The 15,572-nt window shown below is 52.3% G+C and overlaps 6 protein-coding genes across 6 annotated transcripts; 3 read left to right on the forward strand and 3 right to left on the reverse strand.

The window, feature by feature from the left end:
• Window positions 1-1,366: 1,366 nt before the first annotated feature.
• CONPUDRAFT_90960 (proline-specific peptidase) lies at window positions 1,367-2,351 on the reverse strand (the record flags this gene model as incomplete). The annotated part of the gene is made up of 2 exons (XM_007771804.1): window positions 1,367-1,625; window positions 1,687-2,351. 2 exons carry the CDS (start codon window positions 2,349-2,351, stop codon window positions 1,367-1,369), a joined length of 924 nt encoding a protein of 307 aa, XP_007769994.1.
• A 308-nt stretch (window positions 2,352-2,659) lies between these two features.
• On the reverse strand, window positions 2,660-5,720 carry CONPUDRAFT_90961 (glycoside hydrolase family 31 protein; the record flags this gene model as incomplete). The annotated part of the gene is made up of 17 exons (XM_007771805.1): window positions 2,660-2,777; window positions 2,827-2,887; window positions 3,007-3,178; window positions 3,238-3,279; window positions 3,336-3,399; window positions 3,459-3,462; window positions 3,521-3,575; window positions 3,628-3,983; window positions 4,041-4,136; window positions 4,196-4,440; window positions 4,503-4,518; window positions 4,571-4,705; window positions 4,759-4,817; window positions 4,874-4,934; window positions 4,969-5,011; window positions 5,067-5,540; window positions 5,601-5,720. 17 exons carry the CDS (start codon window positions 5,718-5,720, stop codon window positions 2,660-2,662), a joined length of 2,121 nt encoding a protein of 706 aa, XP_007769995.1.
• A 275-nt stretch (window positions 5,721-5,995) lies between these two features.
• CONPUDRAFT_125977 (uncharacterized protein) lies at window positions 5,996-7,405 on the reverse strand (the record flags this gene model as incomplete). Its single annotated transcript, XM_007771806.1, has 7 exons — window positions 5,996-6,082; window positions 6,148-6,273; window positions 6,335-6,495; window positions 6,552-6,795; window positions 6,862-7,062; window positions 7,110-7,236; window positions 7,322-7,405. 7 exons carry the CDS (start codon window positions 7,403-7,405, stop codon window positions 6,018-6,020), a joined length of 1,008 nt encoding a protein of 335 aa, XP_007769996.1. The 3' UTR covers window positions 5,996-6,017.
• Window positions 7,406-8,280: 875 nt separating this feature from the next.
• Window positions 8,281-9,116, forward strand: CONPUDRAFT_155012 (uncharacterized protein; the record flags this gene model as incomplete). The annotated part of the gene is made up of 4 exons (XM_007771807.1): window positions 8,281-8,404; window positions 8,453-8,904; window positions 8,983-9,003; window positions 9,072-9,116. The coding sequence occupies 4 exons, from the start codon at window positions 8,281-8,283 to the stop codon at window positions 9,114-9,116; spliced, it is 642 nt and encodes a 213-aa protein (XP_007769997.1).
• A 596-nt stretch (window positions 9,117-9,712) lies between these two features.
• On the forward strand, window positions 9,713-10,829 carry CONPUDRAFT_58052 (NAD(P)-binding protein; the record flags this gene model as incomplete). Its single annotated transcript, XM_007771538.1, has 6 exons — window positions 9,713-9,970; window positions 10,039-10,114; window positions 10,175-10,257; window positions 10,318-10,487; window positions 10,546-10,571; window positions 10,627-10,829. 6 exons carry the CDS (start codon window positions 9,713-9,715, stop codon window positions 10,827-10,829), a joined length of 816 nt encoding a protein of 271 aa, XP_007769728.1.
• Window positions 10,830-12,941: 2,112 nt separating this feature from the next.
• On the forward strand, window positions 12,942-15,159 carry CONPUDRAFT_166356 (uncharacterized protein). Its single transcript, XM_007771808.1, has 2 exons — window positions 12,942-13,487; window positions 13,549-15,159. Exons 1-2 carry the CDS (start codon window positions 13,139-13,141, stop codon window positions 13,716-13,718), a joined length of 519 nt encoding a protein of 172 aa, XP_007769998.1. The 5' UTR covers window positions 12,942-13,138; the 3' UTR covers window positions 13,719-15,159.
• The last annotated feature ends 413 nt before the right edge of the window (window positions 15,160-15,572 follow it).

Here is a 15,572-nt window from a genome sequence, read left to right on the forward strand (position 1 = left end):
AGGTCGACGCGGTGCCAGCGTTGTTCCAGAGGTGGAGTCGGCAGCCTGAGGGGCGACTGAGGCCGGGGAGTGGGTGGACGCAGTTCGAACTCCTCGTCCTCGTCCTCGTCAAATCCACGAGGTGGTTCTAGCACAAAGTCCAGGTTTACGTCTAAGAGATCGAGCAGTCGACGTGAGTGAGTCGCCTGAGCCTGAGGTGCTTGAGTTTCCGAGCCCTGAGTCTGCCGAGAAGGACCAGCAGTGCTGGTTGCTGCCTGGGTCGCTAGAGTAGCATTCGTCGTGGTGCGTCGTTGAGTCTTCTTACGGCCATATCTATCATTGTGTCTTCTGATCTCCTGCGCCGTTTGCAGAACGTAGCCCGCTGACGTGAGCGAGCACCGCGCACAGATACATTTGAAGCGTGGGGTTGATCTGGATGTCTTGCTGCTGGATGGGTTGGAAGGGCCGGATTTCGATGGGCGTGGCATGACGAACGAGATATAGGATAAAGGTATGGATTGCTTCAATTGCGACGCCGTTGTATGCGTGAGCGGCGGCAGCTGCGTGCCAGTGCCCTAGTGCGAGCGCTCGAGCACACAGCTCAAAACGCGCCTAAGTCCCCGCACGCTATACGCGACCTCGACACGGGCCGATTATGCCATGGGATAATTATATCTATTCTATGAATAACCTTCAATATGCCCTGGCACATTTCAGCCGGAATATTGCTGCGATAATCTACGTATATTTCCAAAATTTCCCACATTGTGCCTGGAAGTAATGCACGTCTTTACGCTGTGTGGCTCGTAGGTAGCTGAATTGAAGATATATTTACCAGAAATTGCCAGAGTTAGTACTTGTGATAAGCCGTTGTTGAATGTTTATGATAAGTGTTTGTTTGTTTCTTACAGTCTACTTTGAGTCTACTAATATTACGACGCGGCATGCCTCTTGCAAGCGTCCTCTAGTACCGTCACGTCATGATGTGGATCTGTGATGCTCGGGCTCCCTGCGTCCATTTGAGCGTCCTCTCGCGCTCCCCCCCACAATGGAGATGACCAACGTTACATTTGAAGACCGAGGTGATATTTTCTTCACGCCTCGACCTTCACAAAGATAAACGGCTAGACTAGTGGTTTCAAAAGTAGCCTTTGTGGACGTTTCAGGGTTGACTAAACACACCGGCATTATGCTATGCAGAAACGAGCTGTGGTGGTGGTCAGAAGTCCATAAGAGAACTATTACTAGGGCGATAGATTCTCAGAGCATCTCATCCACAACAGCCGTGGTTGGGGTACGACAAAATGCGGCCTTCGTTGTTGTTTACCGCTCTTATTCCACTGACGGTTCTCAATACTGTTACATGTTGTGTGTGGATCAAGTCTATCTAAACCTCAGTCTGTAGGAAACGACTTATAACCTCCAAATATCTGTCCGTCTCCTCGAGCTGTGCAAGGTGCGCTGAGTTAGAAAACTGCAACCATCTGACCTGCTTAATTTTTAGGAAGAAAGGATCCATGGCTTTATCCTGGACTTCGTCGTATCGACCATTGAGGAGAAGGGTGGGAACCTCTATATTATGGATTTCGTCGATTACGCTCCAATTCTTCAGTGAGCCGATGACGTGGAACTCGGAAGGTCCGTTCCTACAGGGAAAAGGTCGGGAGAATATATATTGCTAACTACAATGTTTGGGGAGGCACTTACATAGTGTGATAAACGGTCGGATCATCCTCCATGCTCTTCAATGCTCTCACTAAAAGTTCGGGAGTTGGCTGCAACCTGCATCCAAAACGAGCGTCAAATTCGTCACAAGCCGCTTTGTATTCCGGGCTGTCAGTGGTACCAGCCGCCTCGTGCTTGTCCAGCGTATCTTGGATATCCTGCGGAAGCGTCTTCCTCAGCTCGTTGCATATCTCTATCATCACCGGCATGCTGGCTGGCGCAGACGATAAGATGAGCTTCTTGAGGCCTTTCGGCTTGCGCACAGCAAAAGAAGCGGCGAGCATCCCGCCCCAAGAATGCCCCAGGACGTTGTAGTTGTCATGGATTCCGAAGAAATTAAGGAGGTTGTGGAGCTCGTCAATGAACAGTTCAACGGTCCAGAAATCGGTGTCTCCATTCTTCTCGGGGAGGTGGGTAGATAAGCCACAGCCAAGTTGGTCGTAGATGACGACGGGGAGGCCGTACCGCTCGGCAATCTCTGCCATCGGCTCGACATACCAGTGGGGGACGCCCGGTCCGCCATGCAAGATGACGGTCGGTGTACGAGAGGTGTCTGACAAGTCGCCATAGACCTTGTACCACGTCTTACAGGCCTTGCCTGACTTGGGCACGTCAAAGGCGATCTCGCCTTCGGTGATAGCGATCATGATTAACGCAGCTAAAGAGCAAAAGAATATCGTTCATGTCAGTCCGCAGCAGCTCGACGTCGTAGGTAGTAACTCACCAGTCTCGGACGACAGCCCGAGGGAATGAAGGGGAACTCCAAAAAACGCGTTGTATTTATATGACGCGCGTAAGCACATGACTCCTCTCCACGCATACCGTCGCGGCACTTTTATGCATGCGCACACATGCTTCAAGTGAGAACGGGCATGAAATTCTTGGTATCGTAGAGGCTAAGTATATGCAAGAAGGCATACGCAGCAGTGCTTATCATCAACGAGAATTGATGCTCTCAGATGTTTCCAGATAAAATGTCAGCCTTACTGCCCAGGTAGAACACTGGGATTTCATCAAGCGGAGCGCTGACGTTCACCGTGTTTCCGCATTGTCCGTAGTCTTGGTTTGTCCGCCTGTATACCAGCTCAGTATTTGATGCCTCGCGCCCTGGATTTGACATACCAGTACGTCCATGAGTAATTTTGGGCTATCATAGACTGTGTGAGGCGCGGAAGGTATACCTCTTTTCTCCGTCGCGTTTTCCACACTCACGGGGGCCACGAGAATGCGAGGGCCTACAGTGAGCCGAAGCGATATCATTGAGCTCACACGGATTGTAATTGAACTGGGAAACTGGCTTACCGAACATATACTGTTCCACGACAAGTGGGTTATTGACGCCGGTGGCTTGGACGACGAAAGGATCAGAGGAGAAGTCGTAGTAGAGCGCACGCATGATACTCTTGCCGGATTCATGTAGGTGTTGGAAGAGGGCTTTGACGTAGGGAACCAGCTCGTAGCGCTGATTGATGTACTAGAACATAGTGCACGGAAATTAGAAAAACGAATCAGCGTAGTGAAGGGTTGTTTTACCTTCTTCAGGATAACGAAGTTGTCTTCGCCGTATGACCAAGGCTGCGGGCATATGTCATTATTTATCATCAAGCATACGTCAGAAGAGTGCAACGAACTTCGTTGGGGCAATTATTAGCAGAGTAAGGCTCGGCGGGAGAAGTAAGGTTGCAAATCCGGTCACTGATCGACATTGAATGTCAGCGAGTATCCAAGAAGGTTCTTCACTTACCCGTGAGTACGTGTCTGTCATGTTATGATCGGAGTGATTAGACGATAAGAAAAATGGTACAAGTTAGTTGACGTACGTATGGAAGGAGCACAGCCATGCCAAACCACCGTACGTAGAGCTCCTTCCCCTGAGACAGGTATTAGCATGTTTTTGCACGCATGAGAAAGTGAATAACGCACCCAGTCAGCGTCAATATCTAGCCCTGTAAACCCACCAATATCAAGTGTCCAGCTGGATATACCTGCAGCTGCAGCAGAGACTGCGCCAGTGATTTGCTGCGTGAGCACGGGGAACTCTGCGAGCGTGTCGCCGCTCCACATGTACGAGCAGTAGCGTTGCCCGCCAGCGAACGTGCTGCGTGTGAGTGACATATGCGGGCACGTCTCCGTCAGAGATTGTCCAGTTAGGTTCTGGAAGCCTTCCTGGATGGCGGCCTGGTGCAGCCAGGGGTATATCTTCCCGGCGCCTTCCTGCGTACCGGCGAAATATTGAGTGAACGAGCGGGGATATGGGATGTATTTCATTGTCGATCCCACTGTATGCCATGATCTGTTAGTGACAGAGCACGAGAATGTTCAGAGTCAAAACGCACTGTTCTCCCAAGGTTCACCTACGGATCCACCGTCGGCTTGGTCGATCCAGAAGTTATGGATGCCATTAGCGTAGTAGCTCTCATTGAGACGTTTCCCTGGGAAGACAATGAGCTCCGCGAGAACTTTGTCCCAGAGGCAGCAACACACAACTTACACAAGAACTCCCTCGATGCAGGATTAGTCGAGTCGTACAGCCGTGTGTAGACGTCTGGAAACATGTCCACTATGCCGGTGCCGTCCCGAGTGGCTGCCAGCAAGCCTTGCTCTTGGAGTGTGATATAGTTGGCAGAAAGGTCTTCGACGCTAGGCCAAAGAGATACCATCATCTCAGCACCAGTCATGTTCTTCACGAAGGCCGCCATGGCTGCCGGGTCAGGCCAATACTCGGGATCGAACGACCTGCGTATTTCAAGGGGTGTTTCATAAATTCAGGTCGTAAAGCTTAACAATCGCCTTGATACTTCCAGTTGAAAAAGTCTGGAAGGTGTCTCATCAGCATTCTGCCGACCACCCAAAAGTCTAGACTAACCGACAACGATCAATGAAACATTGACCTCTCTATCATGAAATTCTTGCGCCAGGTCCATAACTTGGGTCTGGTTCCAATATCTCATTTTTGACTGTTGGTAACCGAAGATATAGTCTGGCGGCATTGGTTGACGCCCTGACCATGATGTTGGCTGTCTTCGATGCAGTGCCAGTAACTGCTTCACTTACCTGTGACACCTGTGTATTGTTCTTGCAAGGTATCGTAGTCGCCGGGTTCGGCTGTGGTGCTACGATACGAGAACCGGTAAGACAACGTCTCGTTCACTGGGAGGGACCCGCTTACATCCAATAATCGACAACTGTGGCTTCGCTCGAGATGAATCGAGTCCGATAGGAGCTAAACTCTGGGCGACAAGTACAATGTCATGTCTAGCGCACCCATCCTCCCTTGACTCGGCATGTTGAAGAACTGCAAGTATCCCTGTACACATGGCAGGTAAGCGCATATGTTCGAACCCCAACGCAGCCCGACCCGCTTTGTTCGACATATACACCGGAATCGGCACAAACGAATTGAAGTTGATCAAATCAATACTCTGTCCCTTCTTATTGACCGACGCATCCCGACAACACGCCTGCTGACCCATCCCATAGATTTGCTCGTCCAAGTCGCTCGTGAACGAGAACTCAGCCTCGAAGCTCGGGCTCTTGTACTCCTGCACGTAGTATCGCGAGTAGAGCGCCTTGTCGTCCGTGTACTCTTGCGTCAGCAGGGTCATGGAGCCGTTCGTCTCGGCGCGGTAGAAGGAGATGACGCCGAGAGAGACTTGTGCGACGATGTTGCCGTTCTGGAGTGTGCCATTACCTTGATATCCAACGACCTGGTCATAGGCGAGGCCTTGACCGCCTCCAGGTCCTTCGAGGGGTGGATCAAGGAAAGCGGAGAGTTTGTGACCCGTCGGGTCGCGCATTAAGCTCGCGCGAACCCGGATGCCGTTGTTACCATAAGGCTATCGCAAATGAGCAAAGTTAGAGAACGGAGTTTGGTTTGGGAGGTGGGCGAGGCCTACCTGGATATAAACGCGCTCGAATCCGTTCTGAAGCTTGATGCCTGTAGAATTGGACGTGGTGTTATTCGTAGCACAGACCACCGAGGCGGCTGCCAGTATCAAAGCTAGCGCGGCGAGCATCACTGGTGCACTGACAATGGGGGCCCCAAAGAAATGTAGACGGTCGCCCTTCTTACTCCCTTGGCCTATACCTACCTGGCGGTCTGGCGGGCCGGGAGCAGCATCATACGTAAATCTTGCCGTCACGCGTCGAAGTCTACGGGTATCGCGAGAGATGATGCAGGTCAAGAATAAGGCAAATGAAGAATGTATTGGTCATATGAGCAGCGGAAAGTCCAAGCGAACGCCCAAGGATGCACGTGAAGACTTGTGGCTCCAACATGAGAATAGAGAACCTTTCGCAACATGCTGGTGCCATTAGCCCTGGAACGCGACGCCCTTTGTCGATGTTTCTGCAATTCCTCCACCAGCAAACCCGGTTCCTGGAGAGTCGTTGATGATATATGAATGATAAGCCAGTCACGGCTTATAATGCGGATGAGCTTACCTTCTCGCTTAAGGCCGATGATATCCTTATCCTTCAATACAATATCACAGACAATACACTGCTTTGCCGGTCGCACCAGCGAATCCGTACACGTTTTGCAAACGACATGTGAACACGGCTTCATTACTAACCACACACAGTTCAGGATCAGCGATGTTCAAGGCAAGGAGACGTAAGGTGCACTCACCAAACATCGTTTTATGATTAGTCAAATTGCTTTTGCACGACGTGCATATGAACTGCTCTTCATCTAGCCTCGCCTTCCCGTTTTCGGATGGAGTGGCGTCTGGTGACTTGACTGAGCCATTGGTCAGCGCGGAGAACTTCACGGGGAATAGCGCTTTGAGCCTGTCAGCGAACATTCAGCGTACTTGAATACGTGAAGGAAGTGGGAAAGGGCATACGCTAATGGGTGTGGTGGGTTGCCTCCTCGGCAGGTTGTTTGGAGCTTCACGTCCTTGAGTGAGCTAGGTGCCCCGTTCGAGGAGTACGTTGGCGTCAACGACGGCAGCCAGAAGTCAGGGAGTTTGTGTTTGAGAGCCTCAGCTTGCTCTTTCTCTATCTGTCGTAGGGCTGCCTCCTCGGCCTCCCGCGTGAGCGTCTCGACCGTCGAGGTACCGAAGTCGAGCTTCCGCTTGAGACCCCGAGCTAAGCAGAGTCGAACGTTGGTTTGACCACATTATTGTAAATGAAGATGATGAACAGTCGACTCACACTCTCCGCCTTCTTTATCCGCACCTGAAGGCGTCGCACCTTTCGAAGTACCACCCGTACCAAGTCCAAGCTGCCGCTTCTCAAAATCCTGCAGCACACGCTCCCTTGCCTCCTCCTTTGCCCGTTCCTTCTCTTCCTCCGCCTCCTGCTTGAGCTTCTCTAATCTAGCCTTCTGCTTTTTGATGTCGTTCTTCTGTGTCACTGGCTTGTTCAATAATACCGAATTAGGTGGGGAAGGTGCTACTCACACAGGTCAGTGTACACGCACTCCTTGCAGAAGAGATGGCCCTCGTTGCACGCTACGGGCTCGCGCGCACGTTGGAGGCAGAGTGCACAGGCGTCAAAGTTACGCATTGATTCATTTCCGAGACGTTGCTAGTTTGCAGGTACATTACAAGGTGTGAGCTGAGGTGTGGGATACGGCGCACAGTCGCACCACCGCAAGGTTGCGTTGACGTACCCGCTTGCTCCCATACTCGGTTTTCTGTTTCTCTGCATACGAGAAGACAGATGACGCTGTGTTGTTCTTGCTGTGCTTCGTCATGGTCGATGAATGTAAGTAGTGATAAACTGGGGCAGGCGCGCGGCGAGAACGCGAGAGTTCCGTTGTAACATACCTAAATATGGAATGTTGCAATGCTTATGTTACTACTTGATACAATATCTGTCCAGGAAAGTCGCGTCTTGGTTGCGTCTCGCTTTGCCGCCTTCGTACTGGTTATCATGGTCAACTCGACAACGTCAAGCATGATTCCGCACATTCCGTAGACACTGCAGGCCCGAAGAATAGTACTAAGCTCAATCCCTCTCGTAGCGTCATATCTTGGATTTGCTGAATGCTCGTATCATGGACCTTCCACCAGACCATAACGGGAACGAATGTACTCGGTACACTATCATACCATCGCCGAAGTCGCTCCCTCTTCCTCGACATTCTCGCGCCTCCGACGCGGCCGGTCAATTTGCGGTTTGCAATATTAAATCGCTTGTTGGCACCAGGAGCGAATTGGAGGCTTATTTCAAGTCGCCGGCATCCTGCACATGGAGCTCTAATGCCACAACGCTACATGCAAGCTCCTGATCGTGATCTCAATCTCAGCCTGAGCTGTTGTTGCTTTCGTCTCTTGAACTCCCATTTTAAGACCTGTTTCCGTCTTTTCAGGATCAATCCACGATAATATCTCTATTTCCTCGATATGTTCCCCTTGCTATCCTGGACAATGCGTACTTGAGCTTACGCTAGGTGCCGTGGAGTCGCTTCAAGCCTTCTTGACTTTCTCTGCTCTGCATCCCCACCTTAAATCTTGGACGGCCCTTTCCCGTAACATCTTCCTGTCTCCCCGCAATTCACTGTTTTCGCTTCACGCGGGTTTCCAGCAATCTTTCCTTCGTCCGGCCTCGCCCCCGTCCTTCATTAAGATGGCTTTTGTGACTGCTGTTCTCCTCATCTCCCAATCATCGCTCGCATACGCTCAAACTCCCTCAATCCCGGACATAAACAGCCTACCCGTTCCCTTTCGCATTGTCATTGGCATCATAGTTGGTAAGAATACCATCGCCCTGTCACACCATGGCAGCTCAGATTTCCTAGGCATCATTGTACTCGCCATCGTCTCAATGCTAATTCGATGTGTACGACGTTCATCGGCCAACGCCTCCCGCCCTAGGCCCTCTACCGCGGTGTGGCATGGCCCGCCTGCTCGCCCTATGGCCAACAACTGTTCAAACCGACTTCCACCACAGCAACCCCGTACGAGCGTTTCCCATCAGACACCAGCAGAGCCATCGCGACTGCATCATTCCAGCGTTCCACCCTGGCTACGTGATCAGCCCCAGGCTACCACCGAGTCAGCCCCTCCAAGCCAATCCCTCACTGCTTCTTCCAGTTCCAACACTCAAATGTCGGGTAACCCTCAAATTTACTCTCCCGTACGTTCTTCCGGTCCCGAGCTGCCACCATACGAGGAATTCGAGGCATCCTCGCAGCCACTCCTTCCGTCTAGTCAAGATGCTCCCTCGCACGTCGTAAATGAGGCGCCGTTAGTGAGTGAAATTTTCTGAATATACTCTAAAAACCTTGCGAAATGAATACCATTTTATTTCGCTTGCTATCCTGACTAGCCTCCACTTCCTGCGCCTGCAGTATGTAAACTTCCTTTTACATTATCGATCTCACCATGATTTAACGCTGGGCGGCTTTTCATCTACAGAAGAGAGACCCGAGCCGCTTCGTTGGCGGCTTCAGAATCGTCTGAGTGTGATCACCGTTGCATTTCTTGCAGGACTTCGTAAGATAATCATACCCAATAACCAAGCTCTGTCTGCTATAACTTGTCGGCTCAAGCCGCTTTTAAATGATTACATTGTCCTACGCTATGCATGACTGTAGGGGCTTTGGCCAACTCGAGGTTATCGTTATTAAGCCTCAACTTCAGAGTTCCGGAGAAATTGATTGCAATATATAGATCTAGAGGTGATCTCGGAAATGTGCAAGGAATGCGAGGGAAGACTCGAATTCTGTCATATCCGGATGAGGAATGCCGCAATGTGTATATCATAGCTTAGTGAGATAAGAACCTTGCAATGACTGCGGCAAGCTAACTGCTACGATCGACCACCCGCACTCGACGTTGAAGACGTCATTTCTTAACGTCATCGCCCGTCTCCTGAATACTCAGTGTACTCCCCGACTGCCCACGAAGCTCAACCTGAAGATGACACGGGAGCCCCCCTGAGACATATAAAGAACGCTCCCGCTCGGCGGCCCGTCCTCATTGTATTCTCTCGCAGCGTCATAACCTCCACTTACTGAACTCTCCTGCATCTCCAACAAGGTTCAACAATAACCTCTATGCCCTCTATCACCGACGTCAAGTGTATCCTCGTCATCGGCTCGACCGCCGGCATCGGCCGCGCGCTCGCGCTCAACATCCTCGCGCTCCCGACGAAGCCGACTGTGATTGTCGCTGGTCGTCGGCAGCAGCGGCTTGACGAGATAATCAAGGCGGAGAACAAGGACGACCGCCTTCGGGCGGTTCGGTTCGACGTCAATGCCGATCGGGCGACGCTCAAGAAGTCAGTTGACGAGGTGGTCAAGCAGTACCCCGAGGTATGATCACCGTTTGCTCAGTTTGCGAGGGGCGAGTTCTTAATATCCGTGATCCTGTCATCGCACAGCTGGACGCTGTCATGTTCGCCAGCGGTGTTCAGCAAGAGTTCGATTTTACGAAGCCCGAAAGTGTAGATCTCGACAGTGCGTACCGTGCATCTCAGCAACCAGCTTGAAGATCAATCTTCTAATGAACGCCTCTAGAAATTGCGGAAGAGCTGAACACAAATTACACCTCCGTCGTGAACATGACCACCTTCTTCCTCCCCCACTTCATCCAGCTCAGCGTGAGCATTCCCTCTGCGCGTATCCCACGTAGCCCGCCTGCTGACTCTGGCTGAACGCAGTCGTCTGGCCGCCCCTCGTTCATCTATGCCATCACATCCTCTCTCTCCATCGTCTCGGGTCCCTGGGTACCATGCTACTGCGCCTCCAAGGCCGCGCTTCGGAGCTTTTGCCAGAGCATACACGTCGCCCTCAAAGACAAGAACGTGCATGTCGTCGAGATTCTGCCCCCGTAAGCCATCTCAGAGAATAGGCCCTGTCCCGTCCATACTGATCGCAACCTCGTGCAGGCTTGTCGAGTCCGAGCTCCACGATCGTAAGCGTTCCACCCAGAGTCTGATGGTTGACAGGACTGACATAGGCATCGACAGATCAAGGCAAGAGGGAGGCATTATCCAAGACTTGGATGCCGCTCGATGACTTCACCGAGAAGACAATGGCCGGGCTGCGAAGCGGCGCAGCAGAGATCCCCATCGGCCAGGCAGAGACGTATCACAAGCAGTTCGAGACGGGGAAGCTAGAAGCTGTCGCCAAGCAGTATGAGCAGCGCAAAGCGGCGGAGAAGGGTAACTGATAGGGAAGAAGAATGACGAACGTTAGATGGACTATGTATACTGTACTTTATCACTGTCACGGACGAAAGTGTGAGTGTTGGGCATAGAGGCAAACACGCCTCACCTCATGTATGCCCATGTGGTGATCTCTCCACGTTCGAACCCTCTACTTTGCCCCGTCCCGTAGCAGCTCTGACCCCGCACGGATCCTCCTATCTTTCATCGCCCATCATAACCCTCAACGTCAAGATTATCGTGTTCGCAAAGGACAAGGTTACTCCACTGCGCCCGCTAAGATAAAGTTGAGGAGGCTGTCGTAATTCAGCGCGTCGCATTCATGAGATTGTACACGGCGCCGGTTCCGAACATATCACACTTCCCCGCAGGGACACGTTGTGGGGCCCATGCAATAGCAGCGACGACCGTGGCGTGGGTCGCAAGATGGCCCATGCATCGCCGTGTGCACAGACACCTATGACGAGCAAAGGGGGTCAGCCATTGGAGTGTGCTGCTAAAAGCACTCAGGAACGCGCTACAGACCTCGTACCTTGGGGTCGGCTTTGGCCTTTTGGGCGCGTGACGTGGGTGGGACGGACACGATGACGAGGGCAAGATGGCCGGCGTTCGATGCCGCATGTGCCGCTGCGTGTGTGAAAGTCGCTATCGACGAGTAGCTGGCTCGCGCCTACAGGTGTTCGGGTGCACGACGAGGAAGACATTCCAGGTTGAGGGGTCGTTGCGGGGAAGTTCATTCGTTCGCGTTACTGCTGGTCAGGAGAATATGAATGGAAATGGCATGGTCGCCTTGGAGCAAAAGTCGAATCGCGTTCAGAAGGTTGGTTCACCGCCAAAACAGGGGCTGCACCAATTGCGGGGGCCTTCTGCCGCAGCAACCCCTCTTTTCTCACGATATCGTTTCCATTTGAGGCGTCCGCAGCACCCACTTTTGATCAAAGAAAGATGTGATCTGGCGTCTTTAGATCTTGTTGATCATCTTTTCGCGTGCGATGATTTGTTCCCGTCTCAACATTAGCGACGAATAAGGCATATCAACGCCAGTCAACTTATCGAATCGAGACAGAAAATGACGAGAAACGTTTGGCTGGGCAGGACCGCAGCCACCAAGTTCCTGGTGCGCTATCTTTTCGGCCGGCCCCCACCAGCCTCCACCTACACCCCCTCGAAATGTGGTATTCCTGGTGGGCCCCACCGACGCACGGAATTGCGTACCACGCCAGACATATGCAAGTGGCGACAATTCCCATCTGGTGGGTATGTCGTTGCAATGTTGTCGTAAATACGGAAACAAGCTCTTGGGAACGATGTTCATGACATCACGTCTCGTTATCTTTATCCGAGGCGCGGTCATCAATGAGTTTACGGCATGTTGAGATTTTCGAACTGAGCTGGCTTCGCGGGGATTTTCTCAAGCATGATCATTTCTTTGCAGCTCATCAGCAATAATAGCGACGATATCTCTCGCTTGAGCGCCGCCACGTCTGAAGAGGTTGGGAGAGATAACACGGACGATCGTGAAAGGTGTTGCCAGCGCTCTTGAGAGGCGTCGAACGGAGGGTGGGCTCACAGCCGCCGGAACGGGATGAATGGTGGAGCTACTGGGATGCCAGCGTGGTCAGCTGATTCCGAACTGAAAATTGGGTTCGAGTTCGCGAAGTGTTCGCGACTGTTCGCGAAGCCGCTGCGCAGCACCCGAGAAAATTTCGCACTGGCGGACAAATCGCGGCTAACGGAGATTGAAAGGCTGGCAATTAAGAAGTCTAGAAGCGGTTACGAGGGTCTGTCAAAACATTTGTCAAAGTCGTTATTTGTTTTGCAAGAGGTCGAGGAAGGAGGTCCAGCGGTAGTGAAACAGGGTGGGCAAGTTGTACTAACAACGGCTGTGTACATGTGAGGGCCTGAGGAGCGTGGAGCACGGAAGAGGGGGCTGCACGGAGGATTGGTTTGGTTGACCCAGAATGGTGGTTCGGGCGTTAGATGAATTTTATGAACTTGCGATGCGAGATCTTGCCTTTTGAGAAGGCGACGTGACGTAAACGAGGGAATGGGAATAACGCCGGCTGTTTCCGGTGATAAAGGGCGGCGTGGTCGTTGGTTTCCAAGTGTCGCGCTGCCCCGTCCCTAGCACAGCTTCCTCTTTCTCCTCCTCCTCCTCCTCTTCTTCATCCTCAGCTCGCGTGCCCTTGCTGACGCTGTGTCCTTAAGCACCGCGAGCGCACGACGCTGACCGGTCCTCTTTCTTCTTGTCCTTTCATCTTCGACAAACCCCCTTTCTATTCGTTCGCCTGTCCGGCAACCGGTTATTCGTTACATGCCAGCCATGGTCGCCCTCGTCCTTACAGACTCGCCCAGCATACGTGCTGTTCTTGTTTCCTGCGCTGCCTCCATTCTTCTGCTCGTTGTCGCCCGCATATTGTTCGCTGTTATGCGCCTCAGCCTCTCGACCGTCCAGAACGAAGCCAAGCAGTCGCCCGTACCTATCCAGTGGAAGCTCCCTAACCTCGCCTCCCTCCCGAGCGTTCTTCCCTTCGAACTTACCCTCGACATCAAGCAGCCCGCGGTAGTTGGGGCTGGAGTTGGCGTTGGTATGGTCTCGCCGGGCTCTGAGCTGCCAATAAACTGGCAGCACAGTGCCTCCCGTTCTCAGTTCCGGACACCACGTGAGTCATACTATGCTACCTCTGTTACCCCATAGTTTTTAACGGGTTTCGCCTCTCCTAGAAGCTGCAATCTACCAGAGTCGTATGCCTCTGTCAGCCGCCAAGATCATCATGTCGCGACATACTTTCCGTCGTCCGGACCCTAACCGTCAACGCCGCGTATCGACCTCTACGAACCGGAATCACGTCCCACAACAGCCTACCTCAAGCCTCATTAACTCGATTGCATAGGCGGCGCTCTCTGTTGGGCCACTCTCACCCTCGGCCCTCGGCATCGCCTGGCGTCACCCCTACTCGGCCTGCGCAGCATTAGCATCTACAACTCAAATTACGCATACCCACACATAACTTATTATTGCCACGCTCCTGCCCCTGGCCGCCCTCACCCTCGACTCGGGATCTTGCTTTGCCTATACACCCTCCGACACGACCCCGAGCCCGGAATAACCTATTCTATTGCGCTAGTCCGTGCATGCCTGCACTTGGCTGTCTCATGGCACGCATCACATGGGTGCATACGTTGGCTAATGGAAGTAATACGACCCGACGCAGCACCTCTTTCTCCCTACCCCCTTTCCTCGAGTCACCAGGATGGGCTCTCAGGCCTGCCCATTCAGCCCTTGTCTGGGACTCGGGACACGGGAACGCGGTAGTGCTCGTCATGTTTCACGGACTGAACCCACGGACAAAATGAACGGACAAACACTTCCCACCTACGGAAACCTCTTCGGATTAACTTATGAACCTTCAGGACAGTGATGAATCGAGGACTGTTCAGCTCCCCCGCCCTTCGTACTACCCCTTACCCGTATGGACCGTATTGTATAGCCTTGTACATAGTACGAGTGTGTGCATACGTGGCGTCGGATAAAATGTTGACGTATGTGCTGCAGCCACATATGCCTCCAGCCCCCTTCAAGGCAGACTACCACGCCCTCACCTAGTTTCGCCGGCTTCGCGAAGCTACGCCATCGTACCGCAGCGGATCCAAGACCCCTTTGGTCGCAAGGCTCCCAAGTGGCCGCTCCATGCACATCATGCCAGTTCGTATCGTAGCCCCCACGGTCCCACCAGCAAAGCTCCAGCAAGCACCCCATTCCCTAGATCTCCAACCTGTCGTTTTTGCAGTGTTTCGTGTCGCTTATTCCTGGACCGTGCTATCGATCGACATCATTTCTCCCATGGCATCATCGCACTCGCACCTCGCATCACTCGCCCGTTACCCACGTTTCAGTGTTGGACCTTTTGTTTCTCCTACACACCGCGAACTAGTCTATTCGCCTTTGTTCTCTTTGGACCTATTTTTATATGGCTTGATTTGATTACCTACGAAATGTGTTTTTGAATTTGTTCGAATTCGAGTTCTAGCTCTAGTTCTATTACGACGTCGTTTTAGTCGATTCCTCTTTCCTGTGGACACCTTTTCTTTTCTTTCGTTCTTTTCATATACCCAGCTAATCACGTTTCTTGCATACTTCTACTTCGAAACTTCGTGGATGGATAGGGGGCAGTGACAGCAATGACAGTTGCTACGCTACGATGCGTTGTGGTGGAGGTGTGGGTATGAGATTGGGGTGGTTGGAAAATACCAATACCAATGAAACTTTCAAACTAAACTCTCGCTTACGCCGTGTGTGCGAGCTCTTGTCGTTGCGACGGTCTTGCAAGGGTGTGACTAATTCGCAAAACACTGGGGTTTGGCTCTTTCTGGCTTGACATGCATCTCTCACGAACTTCACCGCGCTTTGCAAATACTCAGCGTTATCTTGGACCCTCGACGAGGAACGCGACGTCTATTATAATCGAGGTCACCACTTGCCAGCAGGCATGCTGTTATTTCCGACGACAAGCCTGAAACTCGGATACTAGGCTTTTCGGAGCGGAGGTTGTTGGCGGTGGCTCCGTACAGCTATTCTAGTAGCTCCTGGTCTCGTTCCGTGAATCGTGATCCCGGATGAACATGGCCGGGCCAGCGTACACGGCACCACGGGTGAGCGCATGCATGTGGTTTGGCTCCGTTCCGTTCACAGCTTATCGCGAATGATTATACAGTGATACAACTTATCTCCAGGGCACGGTGGCAGG

Source organism: Coniophora puteana, assembly GCF_000271625.1.
Source record: "Coniophora puteana RWD-64-598 SS2 unplaced genomic scaffold CONPUscaffold_8, whole genome shotgun sequence".
Taxonomy (NCBI): Eukaryota; Fungi; Basidiomycota; class Agaricomycetes; order Boletales; family Coniophoraceae; genus Coniophora; species Coniophora puteana.

Coding starts and splice junctions, on each gene's coding strand:
- CONPUDRAFT_166356 (XM_007771808.1), top strand. CDS start 13,139: ATGCCAGCCATGGTCGCCCTCGTCCTTACAGACTCGCCCAGCATACGT. Junction 13,488..13,548: donor TTCTCAGTTCCGGACACCAC/GTGAGTCATACT, acceptor CGCCTCTCCTAG/AAGCTGCAATCTACCAGAGT.